The sequence below is a fragment of the Pseudophryne corroboree genome, chromosome 8 (genome assembly GCF_028390025.1).
Source record: "Pseudophryne corroboree isolate aPseCor3 chromosome 8, aPseCor3.hap2, whole genome shotgun sequence".
NCBI classification, from domain to species: Eukaryota; Metazoa; Chordata; class Amphibia; order Anura; family Myobatrachidae; genus Pseudophryne; species Pseudophryne corroboree.
The window spans coordinates 73,351,050-73,371,378 of NC_086451.1; the positions used below are offsets into that span (position 1 = coordinate 73,351,050).

The window sequence follows — 20,329 nt, forward strand, 5'->3', positions numbered from 1 at the left end:
CAGAGGGCGGCGGCTTAGCGTTTGCACGGCTGCTAAAAACTGCTAGCGAGCGATCTACTCGGAATGACCCCCCAGAGTGCAAAGCCCTGTGTATGGCACCGCAGCTCACCGACAGTCCTTGCATCTGACTAGCAGAGTGCCCGGAATATGGCAGCATCCAGACAGAATCGCTACTGCAGTGCCGCCCGGAGCATCATTTGGACGCTCTTACAGCCCCACGGAGCATCCTCAGAATGCTCTAGCCCTGCCCCCTCTGCATGATATCATGATGCCATGCACTCAGGGGGCATGGCTGGCACAGGGCGTAGTAAAGCCCTTTTACCGCGCAGGATGTGTTTCAGAAGATGTGAGATTAACCTGAATGTAAGATTGACAGCTCCTCCTCCTCAGTGCATGGGCTAAACTACCAATGCATTCGCTCTGCCCGTCTCTTTTCTGGTGCTTGCCATTATGCTCAGCAAACCAATATACCTATGAGCCCTAACAGAAGTCAGAGTTATTCAATAAAACAGCCTTTACCCTGCGCATTAAACCATAGAGATACTGCATAAGGGCCTTCATTCAGTATGCAGTGCTGTTGTGATGCGATCTCATAATACCGGTTTTCCGGGTACTGCGCACATGCAGGGCCCAATCTGCGCATGTGCAGGCCGGCAATGTGATTGCATTGCATTGATGCGAACGCCTTTGCATGATTGACAGGAAGAGGCATTCGCGAGGCAGTCGGGGTTATCCGCTCGGCATTGTGGGGGCATGGTGTAGGAAATGGGGGCAGGTTTGGGGTCGCCGCGTGACGGCACATGCAGCCGCTGCGACAGGAAACATGGCAGCAGCCCGACTGCCTTTGTAGCTAGGCTGCGGAGGCAGGCGGGCTTCCCTTATTTAGCGATGTGATCACAATTGCCCTGTGCTGGGCGGCTACCAGCATGCGATCACAAGCAGTAGCAGTTTTGTGGACACTGCAATGTTGGCTTTCTGAGGATGCCGGGAGGGTTTGGCTTTCTGAGGATGCCGAGAGGGTTTGGCTTTCTGAGGATGCCGGGAGGGTTTGGCTTTCTGAGGATGCCGGCTAGGTTTGGCTTTCTGAGGATGCCGGGAGGGTTTGGCTTTCTGAGGATGCCGGGAGGGTTTGGCTTTCTGAGGATGCAGAGAGGGTTTGGCTTTCTGAGGATGCCCGAAGGGTTTGGCTTTCTGAGGATGCCGGGAGGGTTTGGCTTTCTGAGGATGCCGGCTGGGTTTGGCTTTCTGAGGATACCGGGAGGGTTTGGCTTTCTGAGGATGCCGGCTGGGTTTGGCTTTCTGAGGATGCCGGGAGGGTTTGGCATTCTGAGGATGCCGGAAGGGTTTGGCTTTCTGAGGATGCCGGAAGGGTGTGGCTTTCTGAGGATGCCGGGAGGGTTTGGCTTTCTGAGGATGCCGGCTGGGTTTGGCTTTCTGAGGATGCCGGGAGGGTTTGGCTTTCTGAGGATACCGGAAGGGTTTGGCTTTCTGAGGATGCCGGTAGGGTTTGGCTTTCTGAGGATGCCGGCTGGGTTTGGCTTTCTGAGGATGCCGGAAGGGTTTGGCTTTCTGAGGATACCGGAGGGTTTGGCTTTCTGAGGATGCCGGGAGGGTTTGGCTTTCTGAGGATGCCGGCTGGGTTTGGCTTTCTGAGGATGCCGGCTGGGTTTGGCTTTCTGAGGATGCCGAGAGGGTTTGGCTTTCTGAGGATGCCGGGAGGGTTTGGCTTTCTGAGGATGCCGGAAGGGTGTGGCTTTCTGAGGATGCCGGGAGGGTTTGGCTTTCTGAGGATGCCGGCTGGGTTTGGCTTTCTGAGGATGCCGGGAGGGTTTGGCTTTCTGAGGATACCGGAAGGGTTTGGCTTTCTGAGGATGCCGGGAGGGTTTGGCTTTCTGAGGATGCCGGCTGGGTTTGGCTTTCTGAGGATGCCGGAAGGGTTTGGCTTTCTGAGGATACCGGAGGGTTTGGCTTTCTGAGGATGCCGGGAGGGTTTGGCTTTCTGAGGATGCCGGCTGGGTTTGGCTTTCTGAGGATGCCGGCTGGGTTTGGCTTTCTGAGGATGCCGAGAGGGTTTGGCTTTCTGAGGATGCCGGGAGGGTTTGGCTTTCTGAGGATGCCGGCTAGGTTTGGCTTTCTGAGGATGCCGGGAGGGTTTGGCTTTCTGAGGATGCCGGGAGGGTTTGGCTTTCTGAGGATGCCGAGAGGGTTTGGCTTTCTGAGGATGCCCGAAGGGTTTGGCTTTCTGAGGATGCCGGGAGGGTTTGGCTTTCTGAGGATGCCGGCTGGGTTTGGCTTTCTGAGGATACCGGGAGGGTTTGGCTTTCTGAGGATGCCGGCTGGGTTTGGCTTTCTGAGGATGCCGGGAGGGTTTGGCTTTCTGAGGATGCCGGAAGGGTTTGGCTTTCTGAGGATGCCGGAAGGGTGTGGCTTTCTGAGGATGCCGGGAGGGTTTGGCTTTCTGAGGATGCCGGCTGGGTTTGGCTTTCTGAGGATGCCGGGAGGGTTTGGCTTTCTGAGGATACCGGAAGAGTTTGGCTTTCTGAGGATGCCGGGAGGGTTTGGCTTTCTGAGGATGCCGGCTGGGTTTGGCTTTCTGAGGATGCCGGAAGGGTTTGGCTTTCTGAGGATACCGGAGGGTTTGGCTTTCTGAGGATGCCGGGAGGGTATGGCTTTCTGAGGATGCCGGCTGGGTTTGGCTTTCTGAGGATGCCGGGAGGGTTTGGCTTTCTGAGCATACCGGAAGGGTTTGGCTTTCTGAGGATGCCGGCTGGGTTTGGCTTTCTGAGGATGCCGGGAGGGTTTGGCTTTCTGAGCATACCGGAAGGGTTTGGCTTTCTGAGGATGCCGGGAGGATTTGGCTTTCTGAGGATGCCGGCTGGGTTTGGCTTTCTGAGGATGCCGTGAGGGTTTCGCTTTCTGAGGATGCCGGAGGGTTTGGCTTTCTGAGGATGCCGGTAGGGTTTGGCTTTCTGAGGATGCCGGCTGGGTTTGGCTTTCTGAGGATGCCGGGAGGGTTTGGCTTTCTGGGGATACCGGAAGGGTTTGGCTTTTTGAGGATGCCGGAAGGGTTTGGCTTTCTGAGGATGCCGGAAGGGTATGGCTTTCTGAGTATGCCGGGAGGGTTTGGCTTTCTGAGGATGCCGGGAGGGTTTGGCTTTCTGAGGATGCCGTAAGGGTATGGCTTTCTGAGTATGCCGGGAGGGTTTGGCTTTCTGAGGATGCCGGGAGGGTTTGGCTTTCTGAGGATGTCGGAAGAGTGTGGCTTTCTGAGGATGCCGGGAGGGTTTGGCTTTCTGAGGATGCCGGGAGGGATTGGCTTTCTGAGGATGCCGGGAGGGTTTGGCTTTCTGAGGATGCCAGGAGGGTTTGGCTGTGGTGGGAGGTAAAGGTTAGGCTTCTGGGGAGTTAGGGTTAGGCACTAGGGGAAGAGTTAGGGTGAGGTATAGCAGGAGAAATACTCACCGGAATGCCACTGCACAGATGTCTGTGCCGCAACTGATCCTCATGTGACCACAAGGACCCAGAAGAAGATGCTGGAGCTGTCGCTAGAGCTGTCTGGAGAAGGTAAGGTAAGACTAGACCACCAGGGATGGATTGTTGCCAGTTCATCATGTCAACTTATGTCCCCCTTAGCAGCTGACCCAGGCCCTAGCTGGACCCCTGACAGACCCCTCCAACAAGCCCAGGTTTGGGTAATTAGTACCCGCAACTCCCCCCTCCCTCTTGGTGCCAATGATTGTATTACGTGATTACATAGCGGCATACTGGCACTAAAGCGGTACAGTAGAAGATTGAATATAAAGTTTCAGGAATGAGTCTGTTAGTAGAAGCTGACAGTATGGCCTACGGGACATTGCAAGGTAGTTAACTGGTATGTTCTGTGAATATGCCAACTATTTGCAATTATCATCTCATTATCTTTTCCTTTTATGGAATGAATGTGAGAAGTATGTGTGAGGTGTAGGGATATGAATAGCATTATCATTATTAGCCCTTACATACAAAGCACTGACATATTACATAGCAATGTGTATTGATGGTATGAAGACATGACAATTACATGCAATGATATGAAGATGGTGAAGATGGCCTAGATCAAATGAGCTTACAATCTAAGAGGCATGGGGAACAGTTGGTACACAAGGTACAGGGGCATCTTACGAGAGGAAGGGGCCAGTGTACAGTGGGCCGTTGCAACCCTTCGTGCCAGTGCATGTGCAGTGTAGGCTGTGCCAGAGCTTACAGTGCACCAGTGCCACCGTCCCACAATATCTTCAACAGAGGCCACAGGGTCGCTATATGCAATGAGGGTGTGCAGGCTCCTCAGGAAACATGGGTCTATATGCACCAGGAATGTGTAGTCAGGGGAGGCAGTGCCTCCCCCTGTCATTAATGATTAAAATAATACAGAAGATACTTATGACACATATTCCCTGTCTTACGTATCTCCTTTATATTGTTCTAATCAGTTTTACTGTCAGAATGGGTTTGGGAGGCGTCGACAGTGGTGCCTCCCGTTGTCAATGGGAAAGCCATGGGCAGTAAAAGCCCATTGAAAATATATTGGAAAGCGGCACCTACTAAAGTGCCACTTTGATATAGGGACATGCTTTCAACCCATGAAAGCACACCCCCGTCAGTGAGGCCAGATGTGATTGGCCAGCGGATCCATTACTGGTTCCGCTACCATCTCTGTATGGGTGCGGGCGAATGCGGCGGGGACGTGGCGGAGATGTGAGCGTCAGTGGCGGAGGTGCGGTGTCACAACTGAGGGCCTGAGCTGACGGAAGGCAGCCTCAGTTGTAGGGGCTGAGATGTACCGGAACCTGGGAGGTTGTATCAGACCCCTGGACATGTAAGTAACATGAAGAGAAACCGCCCGAAGGCGTGACCACGACAACTTGAGTAAAAGTCAATGATATTTATTTATGACAAACTCCATGCATCACAGTAGCAGTAAAAAGTAACATAAAAATCAGCAGAGAAATAATAATACAGTTCCTGGGTACTACAGGGTGGCAGGGGCCACAGAGCTCTGGTGGTATGAGACAGTTCTTATTATCTGCAAGTTGGAAAGTCCTTACCAGGCTCAACTGTAGCAATGAGGAAAGCCCAGGGTCGTACCAGCTGGTGTTCCAGGGAAAGCGGGACTGCTGTAGATAAAATGCTGCTGTGGGTACTGGTTAGAACCAGACAGGTGTTGGCACGGAGTGGATACTGGCTGGAACCAGTTAAATAATAAATAAAGCTTGAGAGCGATGCAATGTAGATGAAATGTAGAATTTGAGAGCGGGGAAATAATAATACCGGTGGAGAGTGGTAAACTGCAGAAAGGACACCGGCCCTTTAAGAGAAGCTGTACACTGCTGGAAGCTGAGCTGGAAGCAGGTGATGTTGTAGCTGGAAACAGGTGAGTCCAGAATGGATCGGAGAGTCAGGCTACACCGCAGATGGAATGCTGGTGCGGGTCTCTATAGCAGAAGTCTGGAGACAGGAGCTGGAACCTGAAAGACATTCACAGAAGAGAGACAAACTGGAACTAGGTTTGACAACCAAAGCACTGACGCCTTCCTTGCTCAGGCACAACCTATTTATACCTGCAGCAAGGAAGGCATTGGCTAGGCAATTATGCAAATTAATAATACTGACAACGGATTGGTAGGAATGATCAGCTGACAGAATCCAAGATGGCTGCGCCCATGCAGACACTTGGAGGGAAGTTTGGATTGTAATCCATGTGGTCTGGAAAACAGTAATGGCGGCGCCGGCCACCGGAGACAGGAGACGCCAGGCTGACAGATGCACATCCGACCACGCGGACACAGCGGAGGCCGCGGCTGACGTAATCGCCACTCTGAATGCAGAAGCTCAGGGACGGCGGCGGAGGCCGCGGGAGACGCCATGCCAGATGTATAAGGCGTTACTGTGACTGCGTCCAGAGAGACAGGAGAGGATGCGGGAATGTGCACATCAGGTTAACAGATGGGATCCGGTCCTGGAGCGCTGAGCCAGCCTTAGGAGGCATCTGATAGGTAAGAAATGGCGTCCAGATACCCGGATCGTGACAGCACCCCCCCCTTTAGGAGTGGCCCCAGGACACTTCTTTGGCTTTTGAGGAAACTTGGAATGGAATCTCCGGACCAAGGCAGGAGCATGGACATCAGAAGCATTGGTCCATGAACGTTCCTCAGGGCCATAACCCTTCCAGTCAATAAGATACTGAAGTTAACAAAGAAAACCAAAAGTATATACTCGGCGCCTGTTCCTTTAGACCACTGGCAAACTTACACCTGAGACTGAGCTGCAGCTTCCTAATCAGGGTTATTGCAAATACCCTTTATAGCAAGCAAACTAAAATATTAAAACCAAGGTTTCAATAGGAAGCGCTGTCCAGTCACAAATCAATTTAAACAAATCACTTTAATTCCACAAACAACATATATGGCCATATATTGACATAAAATATAAATTCATAAGGCTTTAATACAATAATAACAGTATCATTTAAAATTACAAATCAATTAGAAGCAGTTAGTATTGCTCCAAAATCGCGGGCATGCAGTCTTATTCACTTATGTGGTTAGTCATCCACGTGTATGAGTCTGAGGAAGCCGCCGAGTATCCGGAAACGGAGAGGCGGAGAAACGCGTCACGTGATTGGGCGTAGCAGTCCGGCAGTCTGAGAGTGCGAGTGCTCGTCTGCTGCTGCGATAGAGCTGGGACCAGCAGATGCACGGACACTGCAGAGGAGAAAAGTAAGAAGGCGGGTTGAAGGCTCTTTGGCTGAGAGATCCCCTGTGTCCAGATCATATATAAGAAAAACCTCCACTCAGCAAAGATATTCCCGGTAAGAAAATCACGGGAGGGAGGAGTATTTTCTAAACACTCAGCAAGGAGTGAACCAAATAGCTATAAGGAATAACAGTCCCCGTTTTTGAAAAGCCCCCGTTAATTGCCAAATACGGGAGGTAGGAGGACATTGAACATTGTTCTTAAAAGGATAATTGCATTCTCTGGACCCAGTAATTAAGATTGCCATTTGGCTATTTGATTATAAATCAGGAGTGGATGACTAACCACATAAGTGAATAAGACTGCATGCCCGCGATTTTGGAGCAATACTAACTGCTTATAATTGATTTGCAATTTTAAATGATACTGTTATTATTGTATTAAAGCCTTATGAATTTATATTTTATGTCAATATATGGCCATATATGTTGTTTGTGGAATTAAAGTGATTTGTTTAAATTGATTTGTGACTGGACAGCGCTTCCTATTGAAACCTTGGTTTTAATATTTTAGATACTGAAGTTGACCGTAACGGTGACGTGAGTCCAGGATCTTGGCTACTTCATACTCAACGCCTCGTTGAGTTTGGACTTTCGGAGTTGGAGGAAGTGAGGAATGAAACCGATTCAAGATTAGCGGTTTCAACAGGGAAACATGGAATGTCCTGGGTATCTTTAAGAAGGGAGGCAACTGGAGTCTGTAAGCAACAGGATTGATGACTTGATCAATTTTAAAAGGACCGATATAGCGAGGTGCAAACTTCATACTGGGAACTCTTAACCTCAAATTCTTCGTGGATAACCATACCCGATCACCCACCTTGAGAGCAGGAACTGCTCGACGCTTCTTATCCGCAAACTTCTTGTACCTGAACGATGCCTTGAGCAGAGCTGATCGTACGCTCTTCCAGATATTGGCAAACTGATGCAAGGTGATATCCACTGCGGGAACAGAAGTTGCTGGAAGCGGTTGGAACTCAGGGACTTTAGGATGGAATCCAAAGTTGGTGAAGAATGGTGTTGAAGAAGATGAAGAATGATACTGGTTGTTATGACAGAACTCGGCCCAGGGAAGTAATTGAACCCAGTCATCTTGAGAGGAGGACACATAGATGCGGAGGAAGGACTCCAAGTCCTGATTCACCCTCTCGGTTTGACCATTGGTCTGAGGATGGTAAGCCGTGGAAAACTTTAGCTTGACTTGGAGGGCTTGACATAAACTTCGCCAGAATTTGGCTGTGAATTGAACTCCTCGATCTGAGATAATTTCTTCTGGAAGACCGTGGAGTCGAAAGATCTCTTGTATGAATACTTGAGCCAACTTGGAAGCTGACGGAAGACCGGTGAGAGGAATGAAGTGTGCCATCTTGGTGAACCGGTCAACTACCACCCAGATGGTATTAAACTTGTTGCACATGGGCAAATCTGTAATAAAATCCATCGACAAATGGGTCCATGGTCGACGGGGAACAGATAGTGGAACCAGTTGCCCCGCAGGCGACTGGCGGGATACTTTATGTTGAGCACACTTTGGGCAAGATGCAATAAACTCCAAAACGTCCTTTTTCAGAGTTGGCCACCAATAGGACCTAGAGATAAACTCCAGGGTTTTTTGGATACCTGTATGTCCGGCAAAGCGGGAAGCATGGGCCCAATGCATGAGCTTCTTCCTTAGTGTCGGCTTCACAAAACTTTTCCCTGATGGGGGCGTAGAGTCCATCCCTACCGTGGAGAATGCCAACGGACTTATAATAGGATGCTTGTCTGAAGACTCTGACTCATTTTCTTGCTCCCATGAGCGGGAAACGGCATCGGCCTTGCGATTCTGAGAGCCCGGACAGAACTGGAGTTTAAAGTCGAACCTGGAAAAGAAAAGTGCCCATCTGGCCTGACGAGGGTTGAGACATTGTGCGCCTTTCAGATATAGAAGGTTCTTGTGGTCTGTAAGGATGGTGATTGAATGAGAAGCTCCCTCCAACAGATATCTCCACTCCTCTAGAGCGAGCTTGATGGCTAGCAACTCCTGGTCGCCAATGGCATAGTTGCGCTCCGCTGGGGAGAACTTCCGTGAGAAGAAACTGCAAGGATGTAAATGGCCATCTTTAGCCCTCTGAGATAACACCGCTCCTACTCCAACGGAGGAGGCATCCACCTCTAGGATGAAAGGAGAGTCGATGTCAGGCTGTTTCAGGACAGGCGCAGAGATGAACCTCTGTTTTAAAAGATGAAAAGCTTGCATGGCTTCTTCAGACCACTTGGACGGGTTAGCACCCTTCTTGGTGAAAGCAGTAATAGGCGCCACAATGGTGGAAAAGTCTCGTATAAACTTTCGGTAATAATTGGCGAACCCTAAGAACCTCTGGACCCCTTTGAGGGTTAAGGGTACCGGCCAATTCTGGATTGCTTGTAGTTTCTCAGGATCCATCTCTAGTCCGGAACCGGACACAATGTACCCTAGAAACGGAATGGACTTGACTTCAAAGATGCATTTCTCTAATTTGCAATAGAGATGATTGACACGGAGACGGGACAGAACCTCCTTTACCCAAAAACGATGTTCCTCTAAATTGTTGGCAAAAATGAGGATATCATCTAGATAGACCACGACATGACGGTATAGAATGTCTCTGAAGATCTCATTGACGAAATGCTGGAAGACAGCTGGAGCATTGCTCAATCCGAAGGGCATGACGAGGTACTCATAATGTCCGTCACGGGTGTTAAATGCGGTCTTCCACTCGTCACCCTCACGGATCCGGATGAGATTGTATGCACCTCTCAAGTCCAGCTTTGTAAAGATGGTAGCTCCGCTAACTCTGTCAAAGAGCTCAGTAATCAGGGGTAAAGGATAGCGGTTCTTGATGGTAATGTCGTTCAAACCTCTGTAGTCGATGCACGGCCGCAGACCACCATCTTTCTTTTTTACAAAAAAGAAGCCTGCGCCGGCTGGAGAAGAAGAAGGTCGAATGAACCCCTTTGCTAGGTTCTCTTTAATGTATTCCTCCATAGAATGCGTCTCGGGCAGAGACAACGGATAAGTTCGGCCTCGAGGTGGAACCTTCCCTGGAACGAGATCAATCGGGCAGTCCCATTCTCTATGAGGAGGAAGGATATCAGCAGAAGCTTTACTGAACACATCCGTGAAATCTTGATATGGAGGAGGTGGAACATCAGACGACCTGGGGGAGGAAGAACAGACAGGCAACACTTTAAACAAACATGTCTCAGCACAGGAGGGACCCCATGCCAGGATTTGCGTAGTCGTCCAATCAATTGTAGGATTGTGAAGACGGAGCCATGGAAGGCCCAGGACCACAGGATGTGTGGCTCTTGGAATCACTAAAAGTGAAATAAGTTCGGAATGAAGAACTCCCACTCTCAGACGAACTGGTAGAGTCCTTAGAGCAATAACTGTATCAAAAATTTTACTGCCATCCACGGCAGTTAAGGAAAAGGAGGAAGGAAGTCTCTCGGTGGGTAGGGACCACCGTTTAACATAGGCTTCGGTAATAAAGTTCCCAGCTGCTCCGGAATCCAGGAGGGCAATGACGTTCTGATAACGTTGAGCAACTTGAAGCGAGACTGGGAGATTACAATCTTGAGGAGATGGAGAGGAGATCATTACTCCTAGCCGGCCCTCTCCTTGGCGAGCTAGGATTTGAAGTTTCCCGGACGTTTGGGACAGGCATGAATAGTGTGAGACGGGGCTGCACAATACAGACAGAGAGACTCAGAGAGACGTCTTCGGCACTCAGCAGGAGTTAAACGGGAACGGACAATTTGCATGGGTTCATCTTTAGTTGGTGACAGTTGGCGAGGAGGAGGAGCAGAAGATTTTGGAGCAGATGATCTTCCACACTCAGTTGCTCTCTCTCTGAAACGTAAGTCAACTTTTGTACAAAGTGAGATTAGCTCATCTAACTTGGAGGGTAAGTCTCTGGTAGCTAACTCATCTTTAATACGCTCGGATAAACCATGCCAGAATGCAGCATACAGGGCCTCGTCGTTCCATGCCAGTTCAGATGCCAGGATCTGGAACTGTATAAGATATTGTCCTACAGTATGTGATCCCTGGCGTAAACGGAGAATCTCAGACGAAGCTGAAGTTACCCGGCCTGGCTCGTCGAAGATGCGCCTGAATGTTGACACGAATGCAGTGTAAGAAGATAGCAGGGTGTCGGACCTCTCCCATAACGGTGATGCCCAGTCAAGGGCTGAGCCACTGAGAAGTGAGATGATGTAGGCAATTTTTGTACGGTCACTGGGAAAATTGCCAGGTTGTAGCTCAAACTGAATCTCACACTGGTTGAGAAATCCCCTGCAGAATCTTGGAGATCCGTCAAATTTTGCTGGCGTTGGAAGATGAAGACGTGGAGCAGAAACGGGTAAGGTGGGTGGGGTTATAGTTGGAGTCACTGTGGTTGATGCCCCAGATGCGCCTGATCCACGGAGAGTTGTCTGAATCCCATCCAGCCGAGTAGAGAAATCCTGGAGACAGCGGATGATGTGGCCCTGTGCAGCCTCCTGATGTTCAAGTCGGGCTGCCAGTTCTTGCATCGGCCTGGCCGCTTGATCCTGGTCTCCGGCTGGATTCATTTGGTCAGTGCTTACTGTCACAACTGAGGGCCTGAGCTGACGGAAGGCAGCCTCAGTTGTAGGGGCTGAGATGTACCGGAACCTGGGAGGTTGTATCAGACCCCTGGACATGTAAGTAACATGAAGAGAAACCGCCCGAAGGCGTGACCACGACAACTTGAGTAAAAGTCAATGATATTTATTTATGACAAACTCCATGCATCACAGTAGCAGTAAAAAGTAACATAAAAATCAGCAGAGAAATAATAATACAGTTCCTGGGTACTACAGGGTGGCAGGGGCCACAGAGCTCTGGTGGTATGAGACAGTTCTTATTATCTGCAAGTTGGAAAGTCCTTACCAGGCTCAACTGTAGCAATGAGGAAAGCCCAGGGTCGTACCAGCTGGTGTTCCAGGGAAAGCTGGACTGCTGTAGATAAAATGCTGCTGTGGGTACTGGTTAGAACCAGACAGGTGTTGGCACGGAGTGGATACTGGCTGGAACCAGTTAAATAATAAATAAAGCTTGAGAGCGATGCAATGTAGATGAAATGTAGAATTTGAGAGCGGGGAAATAATAATACCGGTGGAGAGTGGTAAACTGCAGAAAGGACACCGGCCCTTTAAGAGAAGCTGTACACTGCTGGAAGCTGAGCTGTAAGCAGGTGATGTTGTAGCTGGAAACAGGTGAGTCCAGAATGGATCGGAGAGTCAGGCTACACCGCAGATGGAATGCTGGTGCGGGTCTCTATAGCAGAAGTCTGGAGACAGGAGCTGGAACCTGGAAGACATTCACAGAAGAGAGACAAACTGGAACTAGGTTTGACAACCAAAGCACTGACGCCTTCCTTGCTCAGGCACAACCTATTTATACCTGCAGCAAGGAAGGCGTTGGCTAGGCAATTATGCAAATTAATAATACTGACAACGGATTGGTAGGAATGATCAGCTGACAGAATCCAAGATGGCTGCGCCCATGCAGACACTTGGAGGGAAGTTTGGATTGTAATCCATGTGGTCTGGAAAACAGTAATGGCGGCGCCGGCCACCGGAGACAGGAGACGCCAGGCTGACAGATGCACATCCGACCACGTGGACACAGCGGAGGCCGCGGCTGACGTAATCGCCACTCTGAATGCAGAAGCTCAGGGACGGCGGCGGAGGCCGCGGGAGACGCCATGCCAGATGTATAAGGCGTTACTGTGACTGCGTCCAGAGAGACAGGAGAATATGCGGGAATGTGCACATCAGGATAACAGATGGGATCCGGTCCTGGAGCGCTGAGCCAGCCTCAGGAGGCATCTGATAGGTAAGAAATGGCGTCCAGATACCCGGATCGTGACATGCGGGAAGCAGTGGCGGCAGGCATGGATCCGATATCCCTGCCTGCCATTCTGCAGAGTTTGGCAGCAGAGCCGTACCCATTTCGAAAATGGTGCCTCAGCTTAATTTTTTAAATTAAAGATGGCCACCGCAAGCCAATCACGGCTCGCCGCATCATTGCCCCGCCCTCTCAGGCTGACTTATGTGAGGCAGTAGCTGTCAGTCCGACTGCGGAGGAAGAGCATTGAAGAGCTCCTGAAGGTAGAAGAGCCAATGGAAGTCCTGGATGGGTGGCGGCCATGAAAAAGAGCTTAAAGGCCGCCGCTCACCAGGTGAAGTCCCTGAATAATAAAAATAAATTAAAACTATGTCTTGTATTTATTTTAATATTTTCTTTACAGGAGGACCACAGGTGCCAGTGGGACCCTTAATGTACGGGCATACTGGCACTTGTGGTTCTCCAAGTGCTGGCATGCTGGAGCAGGCTTGCTGGGACCTGTAGACCGCCTGTAAAGAACAATATTATCATACCATGAACCCCGCACCCACCGCCACCAGGGGTGCGGGGCATAGCACTGCTGGTTGTTGCTCAGGGGGTGGTGACCCCATTTAAATTTTTGGGGTCCCCACTTTCTGAGGAATGCCAACCCCGGGCTTACTGGTTTGGGAGGTGTTTAATGTTATAGCAGGGGGACCCCCGGCCCACACTGAGTGTCTCCCCTGCTATGACATTATCCCCCTGGCTGGTGCAGCCTGGTGCTGGTTTTAGTGATGCAAAGGGGACTTTTTCCCCCAAGAAGAAGGGGGGGGGGGGGCGTTGTGTAGCAGCCAGTGCCTCCTCAGCCACTGACCTCACCGCATGTCACTGATTTGCACCACAAGGCCTGCTCCCATTATAGATACATAGGCTCACCATGCTATCCCTTTAAATCGGGACACTCGTGAATTACGCAGGTTCTCTAGCTGATTATAACCAGGGCAAAATGCAGGCTTGAAGTCAGCCAGACACAGAACCTGTGCAATTCACAAGTGTCCCAGTTTAAAGGGATAGTACCAATGACAATGTAGTGGAACAACAATTGCAGTTGCTGTGTGTGTGTGTGTGTGTGTGTGTGTGTGTGTGTGTGTGTGTGTGTGTGTGTGTGTGTGTGTGTGTGTGTGTGTGTGTGTGTGATTATTGGAAGACAATAGCATTATCTGTCCTAACCTTACATCGCCATCTGCTGGACTAAAGAATATATTTTAGCTCTAAAAAAATGCAACAAGACTTTAAATCCTCTAACGCCACCTAGCAGTTAATAATGTGAATTTCAGTTTTTAGAAATTCTCAGCCTTTAGAAGTTGAGACTTTGGGGGTACACATCATTTTTTTATTCTATGCATGCGTCCGAGATGCACTGTGCATGCATTCAGATTATAACTTCTGGGGGATGCAGAGCGCAACTGCATGGAGCTCCATGTAATGTCAGTAGGTTGCAGCCCAAATTTTGACAAACGTCACAGCTGCTGCAACTGTGTCTTCTACTGTATCAGGCCCATTCATTCCTCTCTGCTGCATAAATGTAGGCTGCTCTAAGGCTGTATATCTTCTTTTCCTGGTATACATCACAGCAGTATACATATTGGTTATTTACCTCCTCCTTCCAATTAGGTCAGACCCATACTTGCCTACTCTCCCGGAATGGCCGGGAGGCTCCCGAAAATCGGGTGGCGCTCCTGGCCCTCCAGAAGAAAAGGCAAGTCTCCCGGACGAGTGCCCACCACCCGCAACCCACCCGCATCACCTACATAACCCCCGGCGGCGCAGTTCAAAGTGCGCGTCCGGGAGTCAGATGACGCGATTCGCGTCATCCTGGCCCCGGCCTTGCAATGTCAATATTAACGGCATTGCTAGACAGGGGGCGGGGCCACGATGATGTGATAGTGCAGCCACGCCCCCAACCCCGCCCCTAAGCGTCAAGACGCATCTGTACCCCCCCGCTGCTCCGACCTGGCTGCCTCCTCCCGGAGGGGGCAGCCAGATTGTCGGTAAGTATGGTCAGTCCCCTCCTCTAAAACAACAAATGCTCACATTCTTTTTTCTGTCTTTCCCAGTCTTTCTGTCTTTAGGGCCGCATCCAATTAGATGTGGTAATTTACTGCACGTGAGAAAAGTGTGGTAGCCTTGGGCTTTAACGTCCAGGGGCTATTCAGTCACAGCTACTTTTTCCTCATGCGGTAAATTACCTGCTAATGGAGCTATGGGATATCACGTTTGCGGCATCTGTGATCACGGCATTTAATTCGTATTTCTGTTTGAGCCTCCCTCAGCCTCAAACAAAAATCCTCATTAAGTGCAGTATGCGTGCTGACCATGGGCTGCTGAAGGCTCTAATTCATACTTACCTACTCTCCCGGAAGCTGCGGGAGGCTCCCGTTTTTTGGGGTAGCCCCCCGCACCCCCGGAAGAGTGGCCAGGTCTCCCGCATCCTGCTCGCATCCTAGTGATGCCAGCAGGATGGAGAGATAATCTCCTGTATTTGCAGGTCCGTCGGGTGGGGAAGGGGTTAAAATGACGCAAATCGCGTCATTTTAGCCCCGCCCCCTTCCCGCGGACCCGCGAATCGCGGCATTTTCCGATATGGGGGCGGGGCTTGGTGATGTCACAGTCCGGCCCCGCCCCCTGAAGACTCCTGCAGCGTCTCCTCTCCGGGCTTCTCCCGGAGAGGAGAATCACAATGTAGGCAAGTATGCTCTAATTGAATAGAGCCAGCAAATCAATTAGCCCATGGTAATTAAGTGTGGCTAACTGGATCTGGCCCTAATGGTACCCATACACTTGTGCAATTGCTTTCGACGCGATATCGGCCCCGATTTCCCTTGAAGCTCACCTTGAGACAAATCGCATCCAAAGTGCATTTTTAGCGCATTCGATGTGCATACAATCCTGAGATTTATCTCATGCCCCTTACGACCGGAAATCGGGTGGTATCGGATGATCGAATATGAGCGCATCTCACGCTGCCCAAAAGCACACCAGATTTATCTGACAGATTAAGAAAACTTTAAATAGTGGGCTGGCCTATCTGAGGGATATATAAACAAGCAGCCATTTTATAGTCTGTGCACTTCTGTTTGCTCTGTGACTAGAGAAGTTTGGTTTATACCTGCTGCTTGTTCCACATTGCTAGCTACCATGCACTGCTTTGTTCTGCTCGCATTACAAAGTGTTTCTATACTGCTGTGTGTGTGTAGAGATGGATTCTACTCGCTACCAGGCTCTCATGTGCTACTCTGTGCTGAAGGTGAGGGGAGACAGGGAGAGGGCCCAGCAAATGCGGAAGGAGAGATCTTGCTGGACCAAGGAGTGGCTGCTTAAGCGGCCTACTCGCTCCTACATGCCCCTCCTGGATGAGATCAGGGAGAACAACCCGGATGACTACCGCAACTTCCTGCGCATGGATGATGACACCTTCCAGGAGTTGCTGCATCAGGTGACCCCCCTCATACAGAAGCAGGATACCAAATGGCGGGTTCCTATTCCTGCTGAGGAGAGGCTCGTGGCTACCCTGCAGTTCCTTGCTACTGGACAGTCGTTTGAGGACCTGAAGTATGGGACCTGTATCTCTGCGCAGGCTTTGGGACACATCATACCTGAAACCTGCAAGGCTATTATCAAAGTGCTTCAGTACAAGTACTGAAAGGTAAGAAAATGACACCACACATTGCTTGTCGTATAACAAAATATTTTATTTTGCAAACTGAATTTGCGTAGAAAAAATATATGCTTTTTATTTCAAGACATAATTGTATATGCAGCCAACTTGGCTGAACTTTTTCAAACAGTATAAAGGTTTCATTATGCATCATGCATTACGCATTCAGACATGATAACAAAATTCTATATATAGCATTTTGATACTACACCATTGAGTGACACCGCAGGCACAGGCACACATGCAACTTGGGGTAGGAAGATGGGTCCCCGGTTCCATCAACCTGCACCAAGTTGCATATGTGCATTGTGCCCCTGGCTGTGGTGACACTCAATGCTGTATTATCAAAATGCAGCACATCTGTTGCAATATATAAGTGCAGTATGATGTACGGTGCAGTATGATATACATTGTTTTTTGAGAGGCAGCGCTTTCAGGGGCACAATGCACACATGCAGGTAGGCCCGGCTTCAGGCTCCCCGGCACCATCAACAGGACCCAAGCTGCATGTGTGCATTGTCCACCTGAAAGCGGCGCCACTAAAACGCCGTATATCATAGTGCAACAGATCTATCACAGTATATATCAGGGCAGCAGGAATGTTATATATACCAACAGATGTGGTGAATTCTGATACTTCGGTGTTGAGTGGCACCGCAGTCAGGGGCACAATGCACACATGCAGCTAGGGGCAGGAAGATGGGTCCCCGGTACCATCAACCTGTCCCTAGCAGCATGTGTGCATTATCCGCCTGAAAGCGTAGACACTCACCGTAGTATCAGACTGCACCACACCTGTTGGTATGTATAACAAGGGCACCAGTAATTGAGAATCACTCTACATTTGAAAGAGACTTGTCTCCTCGTCCACTTGTCTCCCCTGTGACATCAAGGAGGTCATAATAGCGGAGGAGATGGTGGATGTGTGGCTGGCTTGGGAAGGGTAGCTGGTTTGAGGAGGAGATTGGAAAGTGGGGGAAGGGTACGTGGATGGGGTTGGGGGTTGACTAAAACGGTAAGGGTGGATGGTTTGATGAGGAGGGGTTTGAGGAGGATGGAAAGTGGAGGAAGGGTAGTTGGATTGGGCCTGCGGTTGCGGCTAACCGGAATGATAGCTGGAATGCGGAGTAGTAGATGTAGGGTAGGTGGGTGGTGGTGAACAAAAGGACAATGGGAGATGAGGAGCAGGTGCTAGAGGTTCTGGGCCATTAACGCTCCACTCTGGTGTCAGAAGCCCTGAGAGTGATTGGTACAAAACCTGCGACACCAGGCGCTGGCACTCTACCTGCTGCTGCGCAGAAACCTTCCGCATAGTTTTGCTGACATACGAAGCAAAGTCGTCAAACTCATCTGGTTTACGTAGCAGCAGTGAACGGGCCTCCGCTAGGAGAGGGTCTTCGACAAATTTTGTTTTCCGTGGCTTCCTCTTGCCAGTAGGTCGCGGCGGAGAGGTTGGTTCCTCAGGGGAGGTGTTGATGAGGGCAGGGGTACGGCTGAGGTCTTCTTCAGGTGTCTGTAGGATAAAGAGAAACATATTTAGTGGATAGTCAAACTATTTTTTTTTCTTTTACAGTTCCCTACAAGCTTGGCAGAATGGCAAGATATTGCAGAGGACTTTGAGAGGCGCTGGAATTACCCAAACTGTGGTGGTACAATAGACGGGAAACATGTGCGCATCACCAAACCCACCAACAGCGGGTCGGATAACTACAATTACAAGGGCTACTTTAGCATTGTTCTCATGGCGGTGGTCAATGCAAACTATGAGTTTATTTTCCTGGATGTTGGGAAAAATGGTCGTTGCTCGGATGGTGGATCTTTGAAAAATATGCGCTTCTATGATAGGCTCACCACCAACTCCATTCATCTGCCACCTGTGGAGCAAACAAAGAATGGCCTGGGATTTGTGTTTGTGGCAGATAGAAACATAGAAACATAGAAACATAGAATTTGACGGCAGATAAGAACCACTTGGCCCATCTAGTCTGCCCCTTTTTTATTTTATCCTTTAGGCAATCTCAACCCTTTTTTAATCTTGATTCTTTGTAAGGATATTCATATGCCTGTCCCAAGCATGTTTAAATTGCCCTACAGTCTTAGCCTCTACCACCTCTGATGGGAGGCTATTCCACTTATCCACTACCCTTTCTGTGAAGTAATTTTTCCTTAAATTTCCTCTGAACCTCCCCCCCTCCAGTCTCAATGTATGCCCTCGAGTTCTAATACTTCTTTTCCTTTGAAGAATGTTTCCCTCCTGAACTTTGTTAAGACCCTTTATATATTTGAAAGTTTCTATCATGTCTCCCCTTTCCCTTCTCTCCTCCAAACTATACATGTTAAGATCTTTTAGCCTTTCCGGGTAAGTTTTGTGATGTAGGCCATGCACCATTTTAGTTGCCCTTCTTTGTACACTCTCTAATGTATTTATATCCTTCTGGAGATAGGGTCTCCAGAACTGGACACAGTATTCCAGATGGGGCCTTACCAATGACCTATACAGTGGCATTATCACTTCTTTTTTCCTGCTACTGATTCCTCTCCCTATGCAACCAAGCATCTGACTTGCCTTTCTCATTGCTTTGTTGCATTGCTTTCCTGCCTTCAAGTCACTTGAAATAGTGACTCCTAAATCTCTTTCCTCCTCAGTAGTTTCCATTATAGTACCCTTGATACTATACTTAGCCTTTGGGTTTTTGAGACCCAAGTGCATGATTTTGCATTTTTTAGCATTAAACTGTAGTTGCCACGTTCTTGACCATTTCTCAAGCCTACCTAGGTCATCAATCATTTGTTTGACCCCTCCCGGTGTGTCTACCCTGTTGCATATCTTTGTATCATCTGCAAAAAGGCATATCTTCCCTTCAATACCATCTGCAATGTCACCAACAAAGATATTAAAGAGAACTGGACCAAGTACAGATCCCCGGGGTACTCCACTGGTAACATTTCCCTCCATAGATTGCACTCCATTAACTACAACTGTCTGTTTCCTATCCTGCAACCAGGTTCTTATCCATTTCACTAATTTATAATCCACCCCCAGGCTTTCAAGTTTATTTAGCAGTCTGTGATGTGGGACAGTGTCAAATGCCTTACTAAAGTCTAGATATGCTACATCTACAGCTCCCCCTTGATCTATTATTTTCATCACAGAGTCAAAAAAGTCAATAAGATTTGTTTGGCATGATCTCCCACCAGATGAGGCCTTCGCACTGCACGAACACATAATGAAGCCCTACCCGCAAAGAGTCCTGAACCACGATAGGCGCATTTTCAACTACCGCCTTTCTAGGGCCCGCAGGGTTGTTGAGAATGCATTTGGCATTCTCAGCAACCGGTTCAGGATCTTCCACAAACCCATTAACATGAGACTGGACAAAATTGACTGTGTAGTAACAGCATGTTGTATACTACACAACATGCTCCGTCTCAAGGCCACGAGGCAAATGCCTTTGCTCCCAGCCGGACTGGAAGATCCCAACCAGCCTGTGGTGACAGCGCCAATTTCCTCTTTGGGACCACCTGCTGCAACTATACGCGGCACTGCAAGGGCAAAAGAGGTCAGTGAAAAATATAATGACTTCTTCAATGGGGAGGGAACTGTGGCATGGCAGGAGGAATGTATTAGGTAAAACAATTTAAAAGGCAACTTACCCCTTCGGCCTCCTCCACGTCCAGACTTCCCTCCTCGAACTCGGCCATCACCACCATGGACTCCATAGCAGACCTTTTCTCCAGGAGGAAGTTGAGATCTTTAAAGTACCACAGCTGCGGCACATACACCTTGTCTGCACCGGCCCCGGACCTCTTGGACTCCTCCACCTTGCGATTTTCTTTCACAAAGACTGTCCGTAGATTGGCGATCTTCTTTCGAACCCAGGCCACCGAGGCAGCAGAGAAGGTGGGCTTGGAGTACTCCACCATGCGTGTATAAGCAGCCTCCCT

The 20,329-nt window shown here is 49.4% G+C and overlaps 1 protein-coding gene across 1 annotated transcript; it reads right to left on the reverse strand.

The window, feature by feature from the left end:
• Positions 1-918: 918 nt before the first annotated feature.
• LOC134949754 (adhesive plaque matrix protein-like) lies at positions 919-20,104 on the reverse strand. The gene is made up of 4 exons (XM_063938498.1): positions 20,039-20,104; positions 17,670-17,897; positions 1,580-3,370; positions 919-1,461 (listed from the first exon to the last, which is right to left on the reverse strand). Exons 1-4 carry the CDS (start codon positions 20,102-20,104, stop codon positions 919-921), a joined length of 2,628 nt encoding a protein of 875 aa, XP_063794568.1.
• Positions 20,105-20,329: the final 225 nt, after the last annotated feature.